The following is a 26,457-nucleotide window of genomic DNA, read 5'->3' on the forward strand; positions in this document are numbered from 1 at the left end:
AACGTAGATGTTTCTGCACAAGGAGCAGGGCAATGCTGAGTGTGTGGGTCCGGTCGAAGATCTCAACAACCTGTCTTCCCAAGACACACCCAGGATCCTTTGCAGGCAGCAGATGTGGAAGTATGTGCCTCTGGGAGGGTGTCCAGGTTTCCGAGCCATATAGCAGTGTAGACAGACATACTGCCTTATACACAGCTGCTTTGGTGGAGATAGCAAGACTCCTATTCTGGAAAACCCTGGAGCTGAGCCTGCCAAAGGCAGCGGAGGCCAGGCCGATGCGGACCTAAATGTCGTCGTTGATGTTGCAGGAGGGGGAATAAATACTGCCTAGGTAGGTGAAGTATGGGACGATGGCAAGGGGATGACCATCGAGGGTGAAGGTGGGTGTGCAGGTTTGGGGGTGGACTCTTGCACAACTATCTGTGTTTTCATGATATTAATGTGAAGACCAATGGTGCTGTACAAGGAGGCGACCACATTTAGCGCACGCTTTAGGGACTGTGGTGAGTGAGCGAGGAGAGCACAGTCGTCTGCATACTGTAGCTCCAGGATGTGTTGGGTGGTGGTTTTGGTGAAGGCTTGGAGGCGCAGAATATTGAATAGGTTGCCATCCAATCTGTACTATATCTGTACCGCATCGGAGGGGTCAAGGAGTTTATGAGAGAGGAGGGTGGCGGTAGAGAGGAAAATGTTGAAGATGGTTAGTGCTAGAACACACCGTTGCTTGACCCCCACATTCACACTGAAGAATGTGGATCGTTGGCTCACACAGGCTTGCATCCCGTCGTGGAACTGACGCAGGAGGTTTCTGAACTTGGGTGGAACCCCCAGCTTCCCCAGCACTTCCCAAAACAGTTCCCGGTTGACTGTGTCAAAGGCCTTGGACAGATCAATGAAAGCTAGGTACAGGTCTTTGCAGTGTTCTCTGCATTTCTCTCTGTACCTGTCTAGCAACAAAAATCATGTCAACAGTGCCTCGCTCACGCCGGAAGCCGCACTGGGTTTCAGGCAGGATGTTTTCACTGACATGGGATGCTAGGCGGAGTAGCATGATCCGTGCTAGCATCTTCCCAGCCACTGATAAGAGGGAAATGCCTCTGCTGTTCCCACAGTCTGCTTTGTCACCTTTGCGCTTAAAGATTATGATGTTGGCATCCTTTCAATCTTGCCGGATGACTTCAGATAACCAGATGGTGGTGATCAGCTGGTGTAGTCTGCGGTTGAGGAGGTATCCGCCATGCTTCTGACTTTCTGCCGGGATTCCATCAAGGCCCGGGCTCTTGTTGTTTTACAGGCCGGCGATGGCTTTCCGTACCTCGGCGAAGCAGGGGGGGAGTCCAGATCAATGACGGGTGGCAGGCAGGGGATGTCGGCAAGTGTGTCTATGCGGGTTGGGCATGAGGTGTTCAGCAGGGTGTTGAAATGCTCAGCCCATCTGTCAAGGATCTGTTGTTTGTCCTTGTACAGGATGGTACCATCTGCTGATCTGACCGGGGCTATGTTCTTTCTGTGTGGGCCATAGATAGACTTGATGGCATCGTAGAGAGCATGGGAGTTGTTAGTATCCGCGTGATGCTGTATCTCGCTGGCTTTCTTGACCCACCAATCGTTCTCCATGGCTCTGAGGGTGCGCTGGGTTTCAGCCCAGATTTCGTTGTAGCTGGCTTTCAGCGAGCTGGATTGGGGGTTGGAAAGGTGAGCTGCAAGGGCCTTGTGTTTTGCCTGAAGTAGGTTGTGGATACCAGGTGCACTGTTGCCGAACCAGTCTTGGTGTCTCCGTCTGGTGTACCCTATGGATTCTACTGCCGCCTGGTGAATGGCATTGCGAAGGGTGCTCCAGGTAGCGCTGATGTTGACATCAGTTGGTGTTTCAGGGATCTTAGACAGTTGTACCGTACCGTACCAAGCGGTCCTCTGAGGATGCCATCTGCTCTGCCCTCCACTCGGCCCTCACCCACCTGGAGAGAAAGGACTCATATGTGAGGTTGCTGTTTGTGGACTTAAGCTCTGCCTTCAACACCATTGGGCCGCAGCGACTCATCTGCAAACTCGACGAGCTGGGCCTCAGTACCTCCCTCTGCAATTGGCTACTGGACTTCCTCTGTCAGAGGCCTCAGGTGGTGCGTGTTGGCGACAAAATCTCTGCCAGCATCACGCTGAGCACGGGGGCCCCCCAGGGCTGCGTGCTCAGTCCATTGCTCTTCACCCTGCTGACGCATGACTGCACTGCGACCTACAGCGACAACCGCATAGTGAAGTTTGCTGACGACACGACTCTGGTGGGTCTCATCACGAAGGGCGACGAGACTCGGTACAGGTCGGAAGTTGACCTTCTGACCACGTGGTGCACGGACAACAACCTCCTGCTGAACGTCAACAAGACCAAGGAAATCGTTGTTGACTTCCGCAAGGGTCACACAAAACACCTGCCGCTGATCATCGACGGTGCTGTGGTGGAGAGGGTGAGCTGCACCAAGTTCCTAGGGGTGCACATCAGTGAGGACCTCTCCTGGTCCGCAAACACCTCGTCACTGGCAAAGAAAGCTCAGCGCCGCCTGTACTTCCTGCGGAAGCTCAGGCGTGCATGTGCTCCTCAGGCAGTCCTGTCTACATTCTACCGTGGCACCATTGAGAGCGTCCTCACCAGTTGCATCGCTGTCTGGGGTGGTAACTGCACTGAACAGAACTTGAAGGCCCTGCAGCGCATAGTGAATACGGCTGGTAAGATTATTGGTGCTTCGCTCCCCTCCCTGAAGGACATTTACACCTCCCTTCTCGCCCGCAAGGCAACCTCGATTGCCAGAGATGTGAGTCACCCGGCTCACTCTTTGTTTGACCTTCTGCCCTCTGGGAAGAGGTACAGGAGCCTGCGCTCCCGCACCACCAGACTCGCCAACAGCTTCTTTCTCCAGGCTGTTAGGGCCCTGAACTCGCTACCCCCTTCTGCGTAGCGTGCGGCACTGTTGCGCTATTTTCGGGAATGTCTGCTGTACGCGCACTTGCTCCTTTTTTTTTTTTTTTTTTTTTTGCTCCTCTTATTTATTTATTTATTGTTGTGTTATTTATTCATTATTTATTCAGCACGCTTTTGTTATACTTGTTTACTTGTTTGTCTGTTGTGAGCTTTTGTTATACTTGTTTACTTGTTTGTCTGTTGTGAGCCATGTCTTGTCACCGTGGGATAGGGGGGAACGAAATTTCGGTTTCTTTGTGTGTCTTTGGCATGTGGAGAAATTGACAATAAAGCTGACTTTGACTTTTGACTTTGTAGAGCAATCTGTTCCCTGAGCAGGTACACTGAGTGCGTGGACGTCAGTGCATCACAGTTGAGCCGCCTGTAGGGTGGTGTTTTCCTGAGATGAGGATGGGGTTCCAGGATGAGTTTGGCTCTGATTAGACGGTGATCTGTCCAGAAGTCAGCTCCACGCATGGCTCTGGTGACTCGCACCTCCTTCCTGTCAGCTTGGCGGACAATGATGTAAACCAGGAGATGCCAGTGTTTGAAGCGAGGATGTTGCCAGGAGGTCTTGAACTTGTTCTTCAGCTGGAACAAGGTGTTTGTGATCACCAGTCGATACTCAGAGCAAAATGTGAGGAGGCGGACGCTATTCGCATTGAGCTTACCAACACCGTGCTGCCTAAGCACATCCTTCCATAAAACACCGTCAGAGCCCACTCTCGCGTTGAAATCGCCGAGTAGAATGAGCTTGTTGGTGGGAGCTGTTTTATTCATGGCGGTGTGCAAGGAGGCGTAGAAGAGTTCCTTGCACTCAGGGTCAGCAGTGTTGGAGCATATGCACTGATGAGGCTGGCATATCCTTCTTTTGTGAGGGGAATCCGCCAGGTCATCAGTCTTTCACTGATGCCGACTGGAGATTCAGGGATCCTCTGAAGTAGACCTGATCGCACAGCCAAACGTACACCATGGAGACGGTGGGAGCCTTCCGGAAGCCCCTTCCAGAAGAAGGTGTAGCCTTCTCCCACCTCTGTTATAGAGTCCTCTCCATGGAAGCGGGTTTCGCTGAGAGCTGCAATATCGATGTTATATCTCTGCAGCTCGTGGGCAACCAGCGCTGTTCTTCTTCGGGGGTGACAAGAGTCATCACACGCATCCAAAAGTGTGCGGACGTTCCAGGTTGCAATGATGAGATTGACGTAGGTTTTCTTATTCTTATATTTTCGACCGCACAGAGGGATGACCCGGCAACTGCAGCAGGCTGCCTGGGTTGAGCAGAACAGCCCATTTTTAGGCCACCTTTTCTAGGACCTTCCCTATTCAGGGTGAGCATGGAGGAGGTGCTCAGTCGCATGAGAGGCTGCCGGAGAGGAGCGCTGTTCCATCCCACTCCTCGCCGACCATATGTCTCACGCCGCCTAGTGTGCAGGGTTGGGCTAGATACTTCCAGTCACATCCTGACCTGTACCTACTGCCCTTCCCCATTGCCGCAGGACTTTGGAGTGAGTGTGTGTGTGTGTGTGTGTGTGGGGGGGGGGGGGGGGGTCTTGAAGTGGAGGGTGGGGTATCTGGATCGGGCCTGCGCAAAGGAGTAGATTTTAGTGAGGAAAGTGACGCGCAGTCTCTCCCCTCACTGCCTTGGCTCCTCCCTACATATTCCAGTGGCATGCAGTGCACGACAACCTTCTGTAGAGGACAGTTGCAGAAGACTGCCAGAAACACCTCTATTGGTGAATGCCTAATGCAGCTTTTTTCACAGTTTTTTCATTAGGGGTTGACTCCCGTAGCCATAGCACATGTGAGTGCACCCATTAGGCATTGGGGTTTTCGGTTTTACAATGGAGTGGCTTTCTCCTAGATGGGTTGCCTTGCATGGCTAAGAGCCCAATCTCCCCGTGCTATTTGCCCATAGATGGGGCAGTGGTTGAGAGGCACCAGGGCGTGTCCACATACCGGTGGGCCTGCACGACTTCTCTCTGGGGCCCACTGCTGCCCCGAGAGCTCTTGCAGTTTAGCCTGGGACCGCAAGGTACCCAGTATCCGTGTGTGGCTGCGGGGAGGCACTGCAGGAGTCTTGACGGTGGAGAGGCTATGTACCGGCAGAAGGAGGCTTATGCACTCTGCTCCTCTTTTCACCCGCGATTACCCGCAGTAGGTGAAAGCAGAAGGTGACAAGCAGAAAGCAATATGCAACATGCACTAGCTACAGGCACTACTACCCCAGTACTACTGCACTGACCGTTCACACACGCCCTGTGTGCGATGCACACACAAGTCTTTTCCATCTTTATAATGCATTTTATGGCTGGTGCGACTTATACTCAGGGGCAACTTATAGTGCGGAAAATACAGTACGCAGTGCATCTGTGGTACGTGTGTGTGCAGTGTGCGTTTGTGTTTGTGTGTGTTTGTGTGTGTGTGGGGGGGGGTGCAGGCGTGCATGTGTGTGTGCGTGTGTTTTTATGACTGATAAATGTTTTTAAGCCTGTGAGCGAATTGAATCATTGGAAATTGAACTGTCTGTGGCTGTGCAACAATGTTTCATTTTCATTGGGATGTGTTCAATTGCCAATTAAAAGGGCAATAAACTGCATGACACGCTTCAATCAGCATATATTTGTCAAGTAAGTTTAATGTATTTTAATAAACTATGAATTGATTAAAAAATGAAACTAAGCTATTTTTTGTAACAATGAACAATACATTTTGTTGAGGTCAAAATATATTAATATATTAAAATCGCGGGCCACACTAACATTAAACTTTCATATTAAGGAGAAGGCCACAAACTATCAGCCGCATGTTAACAGTTTAGTATTTACATTGTAGATATAGTTTAGTAACAGTATAGGTCCAATTACCGATCCCTGCGGGACACCATATGTGACATTATTAAGATCCGAAGTCGCATTCCCATGTACTACATGGCGGGTTCTCTTTGAGAGGTAAGAACTAAACCAGGAAATCCATCTGTCCGTCCGTCCGTCCGTCCGTCCGTCCGTCCGTCCGTCCATCCATCCATCCATCCATCCATCCATCCATCCATCCATCCATCCATCCATCCATCCATGTGTGTGTGTGTAGCAAGCATTGTATGGATGTATGTACGGCTGGATGGGTGGATGAATGTATTGGTGGGTGGATTTTTTTGTATCGATGGATGGATGGTTCCATTATATTATATCCTGTTAAGATCTTACTTGCTCTTCTTTTACCAGTAGTTAGGTTCCTTGTGTTGTAGCTGTTCAAAATCCCATGTAGTCAAAAATAATGTGTGCATTCTAAGAACTGGATTGTGTCCTGTGTGTGTTTAAAAATAAAGGTGGTTAACTTGCATGATGGAAAAATCTAACTCAAAACATTCCAAGTGTAGCGTCTTTCTAATTAATGACTGATTTAGGTTTTTCCTCTTTCATCCTGATAAAATGTTCCATGATAGGGGGGCTCAAGTTTTGTGCAGGCATTAAACTCGAGTCGCTATTAATTCCAGTCTTTGAGCCAATTTACACCGCACTTTACCTGACAAGGTCATTTACATCGCATTTGAATGTTTTGTATCCTGTATGTTTTGTGCTTGTTCTTTGATTAAATGTTTAAATGTTGTGCTCCTGCACCGGAGAAAGACCGGAGAAAGCTGCCTTTGACAGACAGTGTAAAAATGAGAGGAAAGAAAATCCCACGTTTGATTTATTTGTTTTCTGTTTTCCTGCAGCTCCTGCACATGAAGAGCAACAAGTACTTGACTGTGAACAAGCGTTTGCCAGCCCTTCTGGAAAAGAACGCAATGCGCGTCACGCTTGCTGGGACTGGCAATGAAGGCTCCTGGCTTTTCATACAGCCTTTCTGGAAGCTGCGTGCCAATGGAGACAATGTATGCACGACACGAAAATCTTTAAATTTGCTTTGTGTTATACACTCTTCTGGAGGAAATTGCATCACATAATGGAAAGGGAAAATAGAAGGGAATCATACAAACAAAAACAGTCAGTTTTCTCAGTCAGTTTTTTGCATAATTTATTATAAGTACAATATAAATTTATATATACACATGTATTGTGCATTTCACAACAGCTGCTGCTGTAACAAAGTGCTTTACATTTTTAGTTAAGACAGGCGCGAGCAGTGGCTCGTGAGTCAAGAAGAGGAAGGCAGGTTTCTTTGGGTGGTCCATTTTCCCTTCTATTTTATTTTGCAAAAGTGCAAAAATACAAAAAAATGCAAAGTGCATTGGAGGATTGGTTCATGGCGTCTCCAGCGAAGTTTCAGAATCAGTATAAGAATCAGCTTTATTGGCCAAATTTGTGCATGCCAAACAAGGAATTTGACTCCGGTTGATATCAGCCTCTGTACAACATTTAAGTGACCAACAACATTCAGGTGACTAACAGCATTTAAGTGGCAAGAGCAAGATGTTATTGCCCAGTGAATGTCTCTGAGACTCTATGAGTGGTGTGAGTGCATCAGAGCGACAGCCTGGGGGAAGAAGCTGTGTCTGTGTCTGCTGGTTTTGGCATACAGTGCTCTGTAATGCCGTCTGGAGGGGAGTAGTAGTTCAAACAGACTGTGACCTGGGTGAGAAGGGTCTGTAGAGGTGTTACTTGCACTTTTCCTGGTCCTGGACAGGTATAAGTCTTGGATAGATGAGAGGTTGGTCCTGATGATCTTTTCCACAGTCCTAAAGTCCACTTTCATCTCCACGGTCTTGAGCGGGTTCAGCTCCAGGTGGTTTCGGCTGCACCAGTGGACCAGCAGCTCCACCTCCTGTCTGTACGCAGTCTCGTCACCGTCCCGGATCAGTCCGATGAGAGTGGCGTCAACCGCATACTTCAGGAGCTTCACAGAAGAGTCGCCTGAGGAGCAATCGTTGGTGTAGAAAGAGGAAAGCAGTGGGGAGAGTAAGCACCCCTGGGGAGCGCCAGTGCTGGTGGTGTGGTTGTCGGATGTGATGGTCCCCAGCCTGTTGGTCAGGAAACTGGTGATCCACTGACTGGTGGAGGCAGGCACCACGAGCTGGATGAGCTCCTGGTGGAGGATATCGGGAGCGATGGTGTTGAACGCCGAGCTGAAGTCCACAAACAGGATCCTGGCGTACGTCCCTGTGGTGTCAAAGTCAAAGTCAAAGTCAGCTTTATTGTCAATTTCTCCACATGCCAAAGACACACAAAGAAACCGAAATTTCGTTCCCCCCTATCCCACGGTGACAAGACATGGCTCACAACAGACAAACAAGTAAACAAGTATAACAAAAGCGTGCTGAATAAATAATGAATAAATAACACAACAATAAATAAATAAATAAGAGGAGCAAAAAAAAAAAAAAAAAAAGGAGCAAGTGCGCGTACAGCAGACATTCCCGAAAATAGCGCAACAGTGCCGCACGCTACGCAGAAGGGGGCCCTAACAGCCTGGAGAAAGAAGCTGTTGGCGAGTCTGGTGGTGCGGGAGCGCAGGCTCCTGTACCTCTTCCCAGAGGGCAGAAGGTCAAACAAAGAGTGAGCCGGGTGACTCACATCTCTGGCAATCGAGGTTGCCTTGCGGGCGAGATGGGAGGTGTAAATGTCCTTCAGGGAGGGGAGCGAAGCACCAATAATCTTACCAGCCGTATTCACTATGCGCTGCAGGGCCTTCAAGTTCTGTTCAGTGCAGTTACCACCCCAGACAGCGATGCAACTGGTGAGGACGCTCTCAATGGTGCCACGGTAGAATGTAGACAGGACTGCCTGAGGAGCACATGCACGCCTGAGCTTCCGCAGGAAGTACAGGCGGCGCTGAGCTTTCTTTGCCAGTGACGAGGTGTTTGCGGACCAGGAGAGGTCCTCACTGATGTGCACCCCCAGGAACTTGGTGCAGCTCACCCTCTCCACCACAGCACCGTCGATGATCAGCGGCAGGTGTTTTGTGTGACCCTTCCGGAAGTCAACAACGATTTCCTTGGTCTTGTTGACGTTCAGCAGGAGGTTGTTGTCCGTGCACCACGTGGTCAGAAGGTCAACTTCCGACCTGTACCGAGTCTCGTCGCCCTTCGTGATGAGACCCACCAGAGTCGTGTCGTCAGCAAACTTCACTATGCGGTTGTCGCTGTAGGTCGCAGTGCAGTCATGCGTCAGCAGGGTGAAGAGCAATGGACTGAGCACGCAGCCCTGGGGGGGCCCCCGTGCTCAGCGTGATGCTGGCAGAGATTTTGTCGCCAACACGCACCACCTGAGGCCTCTGACAGAGGAAGTCCAGTAGCCAGTTGCAGAGGGAGGTACTGAGGCCCAGCTCGTCGAGTTTGCAGATGAGTCGCTGCGGCCCAATGGTGTTGAAGGCAGAGCTTAAGTCCACAAACAGCAACCTCACATATGAGTCCTTTCTCTCCAGGTGGGTGAGGGCCGAGTGGAGGGCAGAGCAGATGGCATCCTCAGAGGACCGCTTGGCACGGTACGCAAACTGGAAAGGGTCAATGGTGGGGGGGAGAACGGACTTGATGTGCTCCATGACAAGCCGCTCAAAGCACTTCATGATGATGGGCGTCAGTGCCATGGGGCGGTAGTCATTGAAGCAGGACGGTGCAGGTTTCTTCGGCACAGGAACGATGGTGGCAGCCTTGAAATACGAGGGGACGATGGCCTGCTGCAGGGAAACGTTAAAGATGTCCGTGAAGACACCCGACAGCTCCCCAGCGCAGTCCTTCAGCGCTCGACCCGGGATGTTGTCAGGGCCCGGTGGTGCAAGATGTAGTGCATCCCCACGTTGACCGCATTGTCCACTGACCTATTTGCCCTGTAGGCAAACTGCAGGGGGTCGAGCAGGGGGCCCGTGATGTCCCTCAGGTGGCTTAACACTATCTTCTCAAAGGATTTCATGACCACAGATGTCAGGGCGACAGGTCTGTAATCATTCAGTCCTGTGATGACGGGCTTCTTTGCCACCGGTATGATGGTGGAGCTTTTGAAGCACGAGGGCACCTTGCACAGCTCCAGGAAACGGTTGAAGATCCGTGCAAAAGTCGGTGCCAGCTGTTCAGCACAGACTCTCAGGCAGGAGGGGCACACGCGGTCTGGGCCTGGTGCCTTCCTGACCTTCTGTCTCCGGAACATCTGACATACTTCCTCCTCGCGGATCTGAAGTGCGAGCGCGGCTTCTGAAAGACAGAGAGTAGGTGATAACCACGATGGAGGTCTGAACAGGGGGGTTTTAGGTATGTATGTTGATTGTGATGCAAGAGGTCCTGTTGTGTGGTTGGACCATTCAAAACTGCAGTTAAACCTGTTTAGCTGCTTTGCAAGCCTTGTGTTCTCCACAGGACTTCCTGAGCTGTCTCAGAAAGTACAACATCTACTGGGCTTTCTTCCGGACAGAGTCTATGTGGCCGGTCCATTTCAAGTCCTGGGAGATTGTGGATAACAGGAACTTGAAGGTGTCTGTGGTGGGAAGAGCATTACTGTGGATGATGAGGGGTGGAAGTGGAGAAGGATCTCTCCTGAAGTCCACTGTCATCTCCACAGTCTTGAGTGGGTTCAGCTCCAGGTGGTTTTGGCTGCACCAGTGAACCAGCCGCTCCACCTCCTGTCTGTACACAGTCTCGTCACCGTCCTGGATCAGTCCGATGAGAGTGGTGTCGTCTGCATACTTCAGGAGGTTCACAGAAGAGTCACCTGAGGAGCAATCATTGGTGTAGCGAGAGAAGAGCAGTGAGGAGAGTACGCACCCCTGTGCTGGTGGTGCGGGTGTCGGATGTGATGGTCCCCAGCCTCACATGCTGTCTGCTGTTGGTCAGGAAGTTGGTGATCCACTGACAAGTGGAGGCAGGCACCGCGAGCTGGATGAGCCTCTGGTGGAGGTTATCGGGAGGAATGGTGTTGAACGCCGAGCTGAAGTCCACAAACAGGATCTTGGCCTACGTCCCTGGGGCTTTCTGGGTGTCGCAAGATGTAGTGCAGTCCCATGTTGACCACATTGTCTTCCGACCTGTTTGCCCGGTAGGCAAATTGCAGGGGGTCGAGCAAGGGGCCTGTTATGTCCTTCAGGTGGCTCAACACTAGCCTCTCAAAGGATTTCATAACCACAGATGTCAGGGCGACGGGCCTGTAATTATTCAGTCCTGTGATGGCGGGCTTCTTGGCCACCGGTATGATGGTGGAGCTTTTGAAGCACGAGGGAACCTCGCGCAGCTCCAGGAAATGGTTGAAGATCCGTGCAAAGGTTGGTGCCAGCTGTTCAGTACAGACTCTCAGGCAGGAGGGTTTGGGCCTGGTGCCTTCCTGACCTTCTGTCTCCGGAACATCTGACACACCTCCTCGTCGCGGATCTGAAGTGTGGGCACGGCTTCTGAAAGAGAACGAGTAGGTGATAATGATGATGGAGGTGTGAACAGGGGGGTTGCGGGGTGAGGTGTGGATATTGATTGTGATGCAGGAGGTCCTGTTGTGTGGTTGGGGGGGTTGGTCTCTTGAAGCCCGTGATGCTCTGCAGGTCTTTCCACACTGTTGAGGGATCAGGATTGGCAGAGAGGTGTCTCTCCAGGCCTGATCTCTCGGTTCAGTGTGTTCCTGGCCTGCCTGAACAGGTCACGGTCCCCATTCCTGTAGGCCTCCTCCTTGGACAGCATCCTGAGGTTTGGTGTAAACCACAGTTTATTGTTGTTGTTTTTGTACTTGCAGAAGGTCTTAGTCTGCACACACACAAGTCCTCACAAAAGCTAATGTATGATGTCACAGTATTGGTGAGTTCATGCAGGTCTGAAGTTGCACCTTCAAAAACACCCCAATTGGTCCAGTCAAAGCAGGCTTAGAGGTCCTGCTTTGACTCCACTGTCCATTTCCTCACAGTCCTCACCACAGGCTTAGAAGTTTTTAATTTCTGCCTGTAGGTTGGGATCAGATAAACTAGACAGTGGTCCGATAGTCCTAAAGCTGCACTGGGCACAGAGTGGTATGTGTCCTTTATTACGGATTAGCAGTGGTCCAGTGTCAACAATGATATTAGGTGGTGCCTTAAATATGTTCATGTTAATTGGGTAAAACCATTTGTACTCCACAGGTGTAAAATAAGTTCATTAGAGACACAGAGAGAGAGGCAGAGAGAGACAACAGCAGTAGTTTGCCGGTCCAATTTAAAATCACTGTCCCAAGTTTATGACTGTTGGCTTTTGATCAGGTCAACAGGGTGGGATGTTCGAGGGCTACTGGGACTAGAAATCATATTTTTTTGTTTTCTTTTCATTAAAATTTTGAAAATTCAGTGACATGTGGGCTTTGATTTCCTTTAGGCAAAACAATAGTGGTCTTAAGATGAACGAATTGTTTTTGCTCAGTGGGACATTGATCTGACTGTCATTCGCAAAAGGTGGACAAGTGCCATGTTTTTGGTAGGAGGGAACCTTGGGCCATTAAGTGAAAACAGCAAGGGCCCTAAATATAACTGTGTGGAACGCCATACAACAGGGTGGAAGAGCGAGATTCTAACACAGGCATAGGCAAACTACAGCCTGAGGGCTACATCCGGCCCGCCAAACCTGAATACCGTATTTTTCGGCCCAAAAGTCGCTCCGGAGTACAAATCGCATCAGCCATAAAATGCACAATAAAGGGGAAAAAAACATATATAAGTCACACCGGAGTTTAACTCGCATTTTGGGGGAAATTTATTTGACAAAATTCAACACCAAGTACAGACATGAAAAAGCAAATACAGGCTCAACGATATGGTATGCTAACGTGACACAAACACAAACGAGGAGCTGAGAACGGGCCTGACGTAACAATAACGTCATCATCATCGGCGGTCACTCGGGACGAGTATGACTGTCTTTTTCTCAGGGTCGTCTACTTGTGGGTCTGCAGGTGGGCGTAGAGGCCGATCCGGGATCCACATATTTTTGTGCAGTGTGGGCAGGGGAAAGTGGTGGTGGGTTGTGGTCGTGCTGTAGCCTGTTTTTGTCTTTCCTTACGGAGTTGTCGTTTGGTTTCTGCGACACGGCGGAGTTCCTTTTCGTGATGTGCTGCACCTTCTTGCATCGCTGCCCTCCAGCAGTTCCTGTTCAAGGCGATGCACTCCCAGTCCTGAGATGTTATTTGGAATTTCTTGAGATTGGTCTTGAGGTAGTCCTTAAAACGTTTCTTTTGCCTGCCCGGGGCTCGCGGACCTCTCTCCAGCTGGGAGTATAACATCTGTTTGGGGAGGCGGGTGTCTGTCATGCGGATGAGATGTCCTGTCCATCGGAGTTGGTGCTGCATTATTAAAGTGGTGATGCTCGGTATCCTGGCTTCCTCCAGAACGCTGATGTTTGTGCGTCTGTACTCCCATTTGATCCTGAGTATTTTCCTCAAGGTTCTCTGGTGGTGTTGTTCAAGAGCTCTTAGCTGCCTGCTGTAGGTTGTCCATGATTCTGCCCCATAAAGTAAGGTGGGGAGAACCACAGCTTTGTAAACCAGGAGCTTGGTGTCAGCTCGGAGGTCTCTGTCTTCAAAGACTCTTTTCCGGAGTCTGGCATACGCTCCACTGGTACAGATCAGGCGATGGTTGACCTCAGAGTCAATGTCCCCTTTGGAGGAGAGAAGGCAGCCGAGGTAGGGGAAGTGGTGAACATATTCAACTGCAGTGTTGTCCACATTTATGATGGGCGGAGTAGATGGCTGGTTGGGTGGGGGTTGATGTAGCACCTGGGTCTTCTTGATGTTCACGGTCAGACCCAGGGCTCTGTATGCCTTAGCGAAGAAGTTCAGGATGCCCTAGAGGTCTTCTGCAGAGTGTGCTGCAATGGCAATGGCATTATCGCCTGCATACTGGAGCTCCACAACCGTGGTGGTTCTGATCTTGGTTTTGGCTTTGAACCTGTTAAGGTTGAAGAGCCTGCCATCAATTCTGTACCAAATTGGGATTCCGTGTGGTAGTTCTTCGTTGATGAGGTGGAGTATGGCGGCAATGAAGACAGAGAACAGGGTGGGTGCAATGATGCATCCCTGTTTGACCCCTGTCTCTACAGTGAAAGGCTCAGTCAAGGAGCTGTTGTTGAGCACTGTGGCTGTCATTCTGTCATGTAATAAACGCAGTATTCTGACGTATTTATCCGGGCAACCATACCTCAGAAGGATGCTCCATAGGGCCTGGCGATCCACCGAGTCAAAGGCCTTTGTCAGGTCTATGAAAGCCATGAACAAAGGCTGTTTATGCTCGCGGCATTTCTCCTGGAGTTGGCGTGCTGTAAAAATCATGTCTGCAGTGCCTCTAGCTGGGCGAAAACCACACTGCGATTTTGGGAGAACTTCCTCAGACAGTGGCAGTAGGCGGTTGGCAAGAACACGAGCAAGTACTTTGCCAACTATTGAAAGGAGCTAGATGCCCCTATAGTTTCCACATTCCGCTTTGTCCCCTTTCTTGAAAATGGTCACTATCAGAGCGTCCCTGTGCTCTGAGGGGAGTACTTCTTTTTCCCAGACCTTCAGAAAGAGGGAATGGAGGTGGCGCTGCAGCTCTAGTCCACCTTCCTTTAGGACCTCAGCTGGGATCCCATCTGGCCCAGAGGCCTTGTTGTTCTTCAGGCTCCTGATGGCATCTTGGACCTGGTCCAAGATTCAAATAACTATAACATAAATAATACATTTATCAAACCATCTGTGTCACTCCAAATCATTGAATCCATCGATCAAATTCTTCGTCCTTTCTGTAAACAAGGACACGTGTGCGGCGCGCCGCTGACGTTGGACTTGTCAGTTGCAGTTCAAATTATACAGTCCCATATAATGATATAAAACTATATATCAAATAACTATAATTGTGTGAAGGTGATGGCCTTCACACATTTGTTGTTCTACACCATTCACTTTATTATTATTAGTGTGAAGGTGAAGACCTTCACACTATTGTTATTCCTGTCCTTTATTATTATTATTAAAGTTAAAGTTAAAGTCCCAATGATCATCGTCACACACACATCTGGGTGTGGTGAAATTTGTCCTCTGCATTTAACCCATCACCATATGATTTTGATCTATCCCCTGGGGGAGAGGGGAGCAGTGAGCAGCAGCGGTGCCGCGCTTGGGAATCATTTGGTGGTCTACTTATTCTGCCCACTTCTTTTACGCTTAACTACTTCCACATACTTCAACTGATTCACTCCATTCCACTTTTCACTTATTCCAAATATTCATGACACCGTTGCTTACATTATTTTCATTCAAAAAAAAATTCCGTTTTCAAAAAATTCACAAATTTCCGGCAAATTTTTCCCCATTAATTCATAATGGCAGATTCAACATTTCACATTTATGTTGTTCCAGTTTGAAATTCACATAATTCAACACATTCAAATCACTTCGGGGACATTCCCAAACTTGCCAAATTAAAAAAGTTCACGTTTTCACATGTACAATTTACACGAAATTTCACAAAATTTCATTTTTCACTTCTAATTTCTACATACGTTCAACTCGTTCCAAAACGAGGGCTACTGGCACTAGAAATCATGTTTTTTTGTTTTCTTTTCATTAAAATTTTGAAAATTCAGTGACATGTGGGCTTTGATTTCCTTTAGGCAAAACAATAGTTAAAAGAACTGTTCATCTTTTGACTACCTATTCCACACCTTCCCACTTAGCAAAAATTCCACTTTTTCAAATTTGAAATTCAACAAAATTCTCCTAAATTTCGTTTTCTACTCTAATATCTACACTTTTCAACCGATTCAACCCATTCCAACTTTCAACTGTTCATCTTTTACCTACCTTTTCCACAACTTTCCACTTACCAAACATTCCAAATTTGAAATTCAACCAAATTCTCCAAAATTTCGTTTTTCTACTCTAATTTCTAAATTTTTCAACAGATTCAACTCATTCCAACTTTTCACTGTTCATCTTTTGCCTACCTATTCCACAAGTTCCCACTTACCAAAAATTCCAAATTTGAAATTCAACCAAATTCTCCAAAATTCCGTTTTTCAACTCTAATTTCTACATTTTTCTACCGATTCAACTCGTTTCAACATCATTCTGCAACATTCCCCAAGTATTTATTCAACTTCTTCACCTTCACACGCAATTTCTTCAGGAATTGCAAATTGTAGTTAGTGTGAAGGTGAAGACCTTCACACTATTGTTATTGCTGTCCTTTATTATTAGTGTGAAGGTGAAGACCTTCACACTATTGTTATTGCTGTCCTTTATTATTGTGACAAACGGCCACGAAGCCTCCGCTGAGACCCAGACAGCCTCTCTCCGAAGACCCAAAGATACTTGAACTCCTCCACTTGGGGCAGGATCTCATCCCCGATCCGGAGAGGGCATTGCACCCTTTTCTGACTGAGGACCATGGTCTCAGCTCACACTAGGTTGCGAACCACTCCAGTGAGAGGTGGAGACCACGGCTTGAAGAAGCCAACAGCAACATGTCGTCTGCAAAAAGAGAGATGCAATGCTGAGGTCCCCAAACCCTCAATGCCTCGGCTGCGTCCAACTCTCACTCACTCCTCAGTGTCGGATTGGAATAGCGTCAGATATACTTCGCCACACACTTTCTCAGACTCTCTTTCTTTGTTGCTTTTATGAATTTCTTCTAGCATTTTCCATGATAAGGGTCTGTTCGTGCTAATTTTATTCATGCACAAAGCGCTAAGTTACATTAAACTAGGGAGCTCCACGTATAGCTCCATAGTAGACATGACCGGGAAATAAAGAAAGGGTGACGCAACAAATTGTCATCAACAATAGCCCAGTGCCCTCTAGTGACTGGAGGAAACCTCTACAGTGCATGAGCAGCTTGAGTTCCTTAGTTAAGAGCCAAATCGACTGCCTTTAACTTAAAAGCGGCCTCACATGCTTTTCTTTTGTCTGCCATAATGAGGTTGTCTGCCATAATGAGGGTTTGTGTATAGTGTATAAAAGCTTCCTTTCTTCAGTAATGTCGGTCTTGATCTTGTTCGGTCTCTTCTTTGTGTCAATCATATGGCACTATTTGCCTGGCGGATGGACATGCGATCAACAAACCACTCTTCTCCCCAGTGACCCTGTCACATTTCCCTCTGCCCAGCAAAGCGATGCTGCACAACACCGGTCCGCTGTCTTTATGATTCACCATTCACGGCCTTGCTGCTTCACTGATTTTTTTCACAGTGCATTGTGTTATGGCTTCAGAAGAAAAAGAGCGGAGTCAGACCGCAGAGTCGCACTTACATACTAATGATTAAAACGATTATTTTACTGTAGTTATCTGGAAGAAAGTGTTTACTTCTCTTTGTTAAACAAATACTTGGGCCTGAAAGCAAGTTTTGTCCTTTGGTTTCAATGTTATACCGTTATAATCATGGTAAAAAAAAATAAAGGTTTCTACAAGGATTTCACCTATCACGGGTTCTTTGTTGAACGTAACGCCAGTGAAAAACGAGGGATTACTATAGTTACATATATAGGCCTGTGGAATAATTGGAACTGCAACTGACGATGAGACCGACGTCAGCGCCGCATGTACTTCAGGAGTCAGCAGCGGCATTGTTTATAAGTGACACAAAGGATGAAGACATGAGCGGGCGCTCATGATCGGGTGCGGGTGCGTTCTCCCATGTCCCTTCCCAGTTCATGCACACACAGGTGTCTGTTTGCAAGATAATCGGTGACACATCCGCGCCGCCCACTCACAGTGATCGCAAACAACAAAAACACTATGAATTATTATTTCGTGATTATAAAGTATTTTGTTGTATATAAAGTTAAACTGCAAAAGATAAAATGAAGAATGATTTAATTTGGATTAAAAATCTGACATGACAGGTTGCCAGCCAATTGCAGGGCACACATAGACAGACAACCATCCGTACTCACTCACATCTACGGGCAATTTGAAGTGCTCAGTCGGCCTTCAAACCGTGTTTTTGAAATGTGGGAGGGAACCGGAGTACCCGGAAAAAACCCACGCAGGCAACATGCAAACGCCACACGGGAAGGAATGTAACCCTTTGCACTGAGGCAGACATGCTAACCAGTGCACCACTGTGCCACCCCTGTTAAGTTGATATCTAATACAGTGACTTGCTAAGTCACTCACATCTTAATAATAGCGTTTTTTTTAACCACTTATGACTCCCGATCTTTTAAACAGTAGATGAGCACTTTGACAGTTCACAATGGGTGATCTTGCAAGTCTCTGGAAAATTATTTTCAGATGGGTTCAAATTTCCTGCGGTCTTTCTGCGAATGTGACACCAAGCACATTCTCGTGTTTGCTCATCTCATGGAGTCGTGATCATAAGCTATTATTTCAATGTGATAAATTCTACATTTGCTCAGTAGAAACCGCTATCTAGCACACCCCCAGAGACCAACAGTTTCTCACAGGAGAGCTCAAGAAAGAAAAAACATGCATGTGAAGGAGTATTGAATTCTTTTTTTTCGACTGCGGCGGGGAGCCACAATTATAGAGTGCAGCTTTTACTACCATGCTCCTGAAAAATGGTGTTCATCCAGTACTGCGGCCACTTGTAATGTCACAACCTATCAACACTGATGGTTAGTCATTTTTGTGGCTCGTCTCACTGTGATGTTGGTTGTCATCCACCACCTCTCAGCAGTCTTTTACTTTTTAGGTCTTCATATTATGAGTATTTGGGAGCAACGAGTTACTTCACGGTTTTGACAAGGATGGGAATAATATTAGACACCATGTAAATGTAAAAGCTAATATAAATGAATGATAATTCATAATCTTAATAGTAATATGGGTTTGGGCTCCTACAGGTAGTGGTGGGGGACAAAGTCATCTTGAACCCTGTCAACGCTGGCCAGCCACTTCACGCATCGAACTACGAACTGAATGACCACCCAGGCTGTAAAGAGGTGCTACCATCTTTTCAGCAGTGCATCACCATCTAAGCTCACATCCACATCCTCCTCTGACTTTGTGTTCGTGCTTGCATGAGTGTGCGTGTGTGTGTGTGTGTGTGTGTGTGTGTGTGTGTGTGTGTGTGTGTGTGTGTGTGTGTGTGTGTGTGTGTGTGTGTGTGTGTGTGTGTGTGTGTGTACACGGGCATGTTTGTGTGAATGTCTGCAGGTCAACTCTGTAAATTGCAACACCTGCTGGAAGATCAACTTGTTCATGCTGTTCAGTGACCACAGGGACGAAGTGCTCAAAGGCGTGAGTCACATCACTAATCATATTTTGCCATCTATAAAATGATCCATCCATCCATCCATCCATCCATCCATCCATCCATCCATCCATCCATCCATCCATCCATCCATCCATCCATCAATTTTTTTCACAGTGCTTTGTCTTATGGCTTCAGAAGAAAAAGACACTACAGAGCGGAGTCAGGCTGCAAAGGCGCACTTTATAGTACATAATGCTGATTAAAATTATTATTTTACTGTAGTTATCTGGAAGAAACTGTTTACTTGTCTTTGTTAAACAAATGCTTAGGCCTGAAAACAGGTTTTGTTCTTTGGTTTCAATGTTATACAGTAATCCCTCGTTCATCGCGGATAATTGGTCCCAAGACCACCCACGATATGTGAAAAGCCGTGAAGTCGTGTCACCCTTTTTTGGTCATACATACATTGTTTCAAAGTCAAAGTCAAAGTCAAGTCAAAGTCAGCTTTATTGTCAATTTCTCCACATGCCAAAGACACACAAAGAAACCGAAATTTCGTTCCCCCCTATCCCACGGTGACAAGACGTGGCTCACAACAGACAAACAGTAAACAAGTATAACAAAAGCGTGCTGAATAAATAATGAAGAAATAACACAACAATAAATAAATAAATAATTAATTAAGAGGAGCGTAAAAACGCGTACAGCAGACATTCCCGAAAATAGCGCAACAGTGCCGCACGCTACGCAGAAGGGGGTAGCGAGTTCAGGGCCCTAACAGCCTGGAGAAAGAAGCTGTTGGCGAGTCTGGTGGTGCGGGAGCGCAGGCTCCTGTACCTCTTCCCAGAGGGCAGAAGGTCAAACAAGGAGTGAGCCGGGTGACTCACATCTCTGGCAATCGAGGTTGCCTTGCGGGCGAGATGGGAGGTGTAAATGTCCTTCAGGGAGGGAAGCGAAGCACCAATAATCTTACCAGCCGTATTCACTATGCGCTGCAGGGCCTTCAAGTTCTGTTCAGTGCAGGTACCACCCCAGACAGCGATGCAAGTGGTGAGGACGCTCTCAATGGTGCCACGGTAGAATGTAGACAGGACTGCCTGAGGAGCACATGCACGCCTGAGCTTCCGCAGGAAATACAGGCGGCGCTGAGCTTTCTTTGCCAGTGACGAGGTGTTCGCGGACCAGGAGAGGTCCTCACTGATGTGCACCCCCAGGAACTTGGTGCAGCTCACCCTCTCCACCACAGCACCGTCGATGATCAGCGGCAGGTGTGTTGTGTGACCCTTCCGGAAGTCCACAATGATTTCCTTGGTCCTTCCTTGTGTATCAATAAGTGTAAATTAAACCATATAAGTGCATATGTTATCATTAGAACATTAAATAATAGTTTCAATCATGTAAATATTATATTAATACGTAGTATAAATGACATACATAAAATAATGTATGAATAATGTAAATACAAATATGATACGTGTGTGTGTGTGTGTTCTGTTCATAACTTTTATGGACAGAATTTCTAGGCGCAGCCGAGGCGTTGAGGGTGTCCGGTTTGGGGACGTCAGCATTGCGTCTCTGCTTTTTGGAGACGACGTGGTGCTGTTGGCTTCTTCAAGCCGTGATCTCCAACTCTCACTTGGGCGGTTCGCATCCGAGTGTGAAGTGGTCGGGATGAGGGTCAGCACCTCCAAATCTGAGGCCATGGTCCTCGGTCGGAAAAGGGTGGAATGCCCTCTCCGGATCGGGGACATGATCCTGTCCCAAGTGGAGGAGTTCAAGTATCTTGGGGTCTTGTTCACGAGTGAGGGCAGGATGGAGCGCGAGATCGACAGGTGGATCAGTGCAGCGTCGGCTGTATTGCAGAATCTGTACCGGTCTGTCGTGGTGAAGAGAGAACTGAGCCAAAAGGCAAAGCTCTCAATTTACCGGTCGATCTACGCTCCTACCCTCACCTATGGTCACGAGCTATGGGTCGTGACCGAAATAACAAGATCCCGGATACAATCGGCCGAAAGGAGTTTCCTCCGCAGGGTGTCCAGGCTCTCCCTTAGAGATAAAGTGAGAAGCTCGGTCATCCGGGAGGGACTCAGAGTAGAGCCGCTGCTCCTCCTCCAGATGAGGTGGCTCGGGCATCTCATCAGGATGCCTCCTGGACGCCTCCCTGGGGAGGTGTTGCCGGCAATGTCCCACCGGTAGGAGACCTCGTGGATGACCCAGGACACCTTGGAGAGACTATATCTCTCGGCTGGACAAGAGAATTCAGCTGTTTGCTGCTTATGAACGCTGGTGTGTGTGCTCCCAATCAGGATAGTTTGCGCTCAGCTGTTGAGGCGCTCTGAGGAGCTCCACTGCGTGCTACGCGTTCACGTCATGCATCTGCAGTGACCCCTTGTGGTCACATGCACCCACAGACAGGTGCGCACCTCCCAGGTCACGGCAACAGTGATCGATAGATAAGATAGATAGATAGAGAGAGAGAGAGAGAGGTGGTTAAATGTAATCTTTACATGTTTTTAGATAGATACTATATACACTGCTCAAAAAAATTAAAGGAACACTTTGAAAACACATCAGATTTCAACGGTGACATTTTTGGGGGGGATATCTATACTGATATGGACAGTTTAATGTCTCAGGGACAAATGATGCCACATCTTTTGATGGAAATAAAAGTTTTCAGCCTACAGAGGGCTCAGCATATAGACACCCCAAAAATCAAAGAGAAAAAATGATGTGGCAGGCTCTTCCACTTTGCCTAAATTCAATTTCTGCAACTCAAAATTCTTTTCAATATCTTGTGTGGCCCCCATGTGCTTGTATGCATGCGTGACAACGTCGCGGCATGCTCCTGATGAGACGACGGAGGGTGTCTTGTGGGATGTCCTCCCAGATCTGTCTAAGGCAGGGGTGGGCAAACTTTTTGACTTGCGGGCCGAACTGGGTTCTAAATTTGGACCGGAGGGCCAAACCAGGAGCAGATGGATGTAGTGTTTGTGTGAAGTAATACAAACGACCTGTAAAGGTCATTGCATAAAAGGTTTTGGCCTTTAGTAGGTAGTAAAGCATGGATATTCAAAAAAATGTTTTTTGAAAACAAATGCATTTATTAACAGCATTTAAAAAAGAAAATTCACCAAAAAACTGCTATCAGTGATTCTCATAAAATACGACACTTTTATTATGAATAACAGTCTCCATCACTTCAGTGCCTGCAGGTCAGATTAATGAAAGATGTTTATCTTATGAGATCACATCAAATGGTAAACATTCCGACCAAATACTATATCATCTTGAAGAATCTGTGAAAGCATACATCCAAATAAAGTAATCAAAACGGCAACACGGTGAGGGGTATCTGAAAATCAGAGCAGAGTTTTAACTCACAAACACCTGGTCACAGAGGTGAGAAAACGGGAAACACTTCCTTAAAGTAAGCCTTAAGAACTTTACAGGTTAAGATTAGTCGCAAACAGGTGTTGCATCAATGTCCTTGAGCATCCTGCATTGTTTGAAAATGAGAATGGTCGCTAGTTTCAATCCCTGCTATTTGTACAAATCATATTTGAAATGCGATTTTTTACAACAAACTTGAGAGCCTCCCCTTCATTTTCAGTGGGAACTTTAGCAATCTGCTTTAGCGTAAAACTGTATCTGAAAGCTCAGCGCGCGAATTACAAGAATGCTGTCCTCACAGCCCACGCTCTAAATTTGGCACTGATACATATAGAGCGCGAGTGCGCCGTGTCCGCACTACTGAGTACGTACACGCACTTGTGAGTGTGCACCGAGCTTCCTGACACAGCTTCCAGTAGTAAATGCGCAGGCGAGCGGTTCCCCATCTACTGGGTAAACGCAGTCATTGCAGGCAAAATGACCCAAAAAAATGTTTAATAATACAATTTATTCAGGGTTGGCGGGCCGGATTAAACGGTCCCGTGGGCCGGATGTGGCCCGCGGGCCGTAGTTTTCCCATACCTGGTCTAAGGGCATCAGTGAGCTCCTGTAAGTGCTCAACCTGTTCCTCCTTGCACAAAACAGCAGATATCGGTCCTGCTGATGGGATGAGGACTGTCTACGGCCCTGTCCAGCTCTCCTAGAGTAACTGCCTGTCTCCTGGAATCTCCTCCATGCTCTGGAGATTGTACTGGGAGACACATCAAATCTTCTTGCAACAGCATGCATGGATGTGCCATCCTGGAGGAGTTGGACTATCTGCCCAACTTCAGGAGGGTTAAGAAATCGCCTCATGCTCCCAGTCGTTATAATGACTCCAGCTAAAGCCAACACTTGTGGAAAAACAGTTAAAAAAGATCAAAAGGGAGGAATTTCAAATGGCCTCCACCTGCAAAACCAGTCCTGTTTTGGGGACCATCTCATTGTTGACCCTCTAGTGCACCTGTTGTTAATTCCATCAACACCAAGGCAGCTGAAACTGATTAAGAACCCCCTCTGCCACGTACCTGACCAAAACCTTATCAGAAAAGTGTAATTGAATTCATGCCATACCCTGAAAAAAAAAACTGTTCCTTTAATTTTTTTGAGCAGTGTATAAATATTATACGTGTGTGCGTGTAACATGTTAACAAAAAGTGCTCGACAGGCTAACGAGTTAGCGGAAAGATGCTAATTCGCGATCGTGCTAATACACGAAAACGGACCTCGAAAGGAATTTAAACGAACATTTGGAGAAATGCTACACATGTCATCGTCCATTTCTCTTGTCAGGGGACCCACTTACATCGTCAATGACTCCTGTACCACTGTAACAGGATATATCGTCAATGACTCCTGTACCACTGTAACAGGATATATATATATATATATATATATATATATATATATATATATATATATATATATATATATATCCTGTTACAGTGGTACAGGAGTCATTGACGATGTAAGTGATATATATATATATATATATATATATATATATATATATATATATATATTTATACACTGCTCATATGTCATATATATATATATATATATGCAACGCAATTAAAAAAACAAAAATGTCATACATTCTGGAGTCATTACCAATCCACTGAAATATTGCAAGCCTTTTGTCAATCGTGTACTTATCTGATGTAAGTGACCGGCTCTCCGTTCAAAGGGTAAAATTCTGTACTTTAGCCCCTCTGCAGTAACGCAGTCTGTAGGGGAGACGAGAATTGATTTAAGCCGGTACGGAAAGAAGATTCGTTCCGAGTCTAATGGCTCTTCGGGTAACTAATCTATTGTTAGATTAATTCCGTCATTTCCGGATGCCAGTCCTGCTGAAATCAAAGAAACCCGAGCGTTGAGTAACTACTTTGTCGAGATCCAGGATCTCCTCGATCGCGACCGTTTCAGCGGCTCTCCTTTCCTATTAAGATTGTTGCTTTTGTTATCCGCTCGGAATAGTTAAGCTGTCTTTGTTAAGACCGCGGGAACTCATTTATTTTCACTAGCGTACACTCACACTAGCTGAGTTTAAATTAACGGTTTCGAACCAGATTCTGACACTCCCTGATGTCAAGGATTAAAGCTGTCTTCATTTAAAAAAGAACTGAACGGTTTAAAGTATGACTATGATAGAGAAACAAAAGAGATTTAAAGCATAAAAGATCAAAATAATCATTAATCAAAATGAAATGATTATAAAGTAGAAATTTAATGAATACGCAAGAAAGAGAATTACACGTTTCAGTTGTTCGAACAACTAACAATAATTTCCACTCACCATTCTCAATAGAGCAAAAATTATTCAGTCTCGAAGTTCTCTCGATTGAAAACTCCCAAAATATAGTAAAAAAGGGTAAGGGGCTAGAGGTGTTTGTTTCCACCAAACAGGAAAAGTCGAGTAGTCAGTTCTCCTTTTTCCAAAATCCAAATTCTGTTTAAAAGAACAGGCTGGCATAAATAATGGAGATGACGACGCCCTAATAATGGCTCCTCTCTCCCGCACCGAGGTCTGGATCTTCTAGCCTGTCTTTGAGCTTAAAATTTGACTAAGTCCAATTTGAAGATAGTGTAAATTCATTTTAACGGACCTAGGGTTAATCTCAGAAAGAATGAAATCTATCTTTGTCTAATCTGCGTTCTCGACCCACGGCAGTAGCCGAAGGGGCAAACCCCTGACGGGGAGAGCCCACCGGGCGAGAGAGAACGATGCTCTTTGTCCGAACGAACCTTTTATACCAGTCCAGTTCGTGGGTACTATGCCTGCTTGGTCACGTGCCAATTTTTTTCCATGATGTCATACATTGGCCTCAGATGACCCAAATGCTTCCAGAATAGACTGCACTTGCATCTCGGTCTCAACGGGCTTCAACCAGATGAGGTGACCATGTTCTCACGGAAGTAACAATTTTCTCAGGGATGCTTCATCTTGTTTCCCACTCCCAAATCTTGTCAACTGTCTATCAACGTGACATTTGCAAATGTTTTTTTCTCTGACTTGTGTTCCGTCAAACAGCATTTTGTTTATGCCTCAACTGGAAAAACGTGACCGAGGTCACGCTCCTGTGTGGGATCTCAGTCTTCCACTACTTAGTATCACCATTAATCCTTTTTGCCTCCTTGTCTTCGCTCACATTTATACATTCATGTGCAAATGGAACATCAATATTACATACATGTTTGATACTGATCAAACACCATGACAATAATAACACATACTTTCACAATAGTCAATTTAACACATAATCATAACTATGATCGTGGATTCTCTTAGTTAGCAGGTTAAAACACTCAAACATCTTCAAAACGTATTTTGACAAGCTGGTGACCTCTAGGTCAAGCTCAAGCGTGGGATTGCAGTCTTCCACCCACGGTATCCCTGTCAACCCCTTGTCCTTACTCAACTCTTAATACATTCATGGGCTTCCCTGCTTAGCAAATTAAAATATTCAAGCAGTTTCAAAGTATATTATAACAAAACAAAATAATATAACACTATCCAAAATTGTGTGTTGCCGTGCTTCAGAACAAGTCTTCATCTAATCGATGACTTTTTAAACTATTAATTTACTACTGTATGTTAGGTCAATCTGACTTTGGCACCATCTTCTTGTGAAATTTGGAACGGGAATGGAGGTTTACTGGTTCAACCAACAAATTCCCCTTTACCAATTTAACAATAGTTAATTTTGAAGAACTAACTTTTAAGTAACCCCTACTCAGGCCCCCTTCTTCAGGTCTTCCATGTCAAGCTTTGAAATTTGGAATTTTATCTAAGCCAATTTGTCTGGGCCAAATCCAATACACACTCACGCATCATCTTTTACCATCCTATCCACCATGTAACACGACACTTTTATTATTTGAATATTGCTGATTATGGCATACAGTTTAAGAAAACTCAAATATCCTATCTCAAAATATTAGACTATCATGAAAAAGTATACTAGTAGGGTATTCAACTAATCACTTGAATCGTCTAATTTACTCGAAA

General features: G+C 46.6%; 1 protein-coding gene across 5 annotated transcripts in view; it reads left to right on the forward strand.

Moving 5' to 3' along the window:
- Window positions 1-26,457, forward strand: part of itpr3 (inositol 1,4,5-trisphosphate receptor, type 3) — a 469,401-nt gene that overhangs the window by 72,339 nt on the left and 370,605 nt on the right. For all 5 annotated transcript variants that reach the window (XM_088368417.1, XM_088368419.1, XM_088368416.1 and 2 more), the window contains exons 5-7: window positions 6,669-6,827; window positions 18,664-18,762; window positions 18,977-19,060. In XM_088368417.1, the coding sequence (XP_088224543.1) occupies window positions 6,669-6,827; window positions 18,664-18,762; window positions 18,977-19,060 (342 nt within the window). The remainder of the gene's footprint in view (window positions 1-6,668; window positions 6,828-18,663; window positions 18,763-18,976; window positions 19,061-26,457) is intronic.

Source organism: Syngnathus floridae, chromosome 2 (assembly GCF_059516105.1).
Source record: "Syngnathus floridae isolate MCC-2025c chromosome 2, RoL_Sflo_1.0, whole genome shotgun sequence".
In the NCBI taxonomy this organism is placed as follows: domain Eukaryota; kingdom Metazoa; phylum Chordata; class Actinopteri; order Syngnathiformes; family Syngnathidae; genus Syngnathus; species Syngnathus floridae.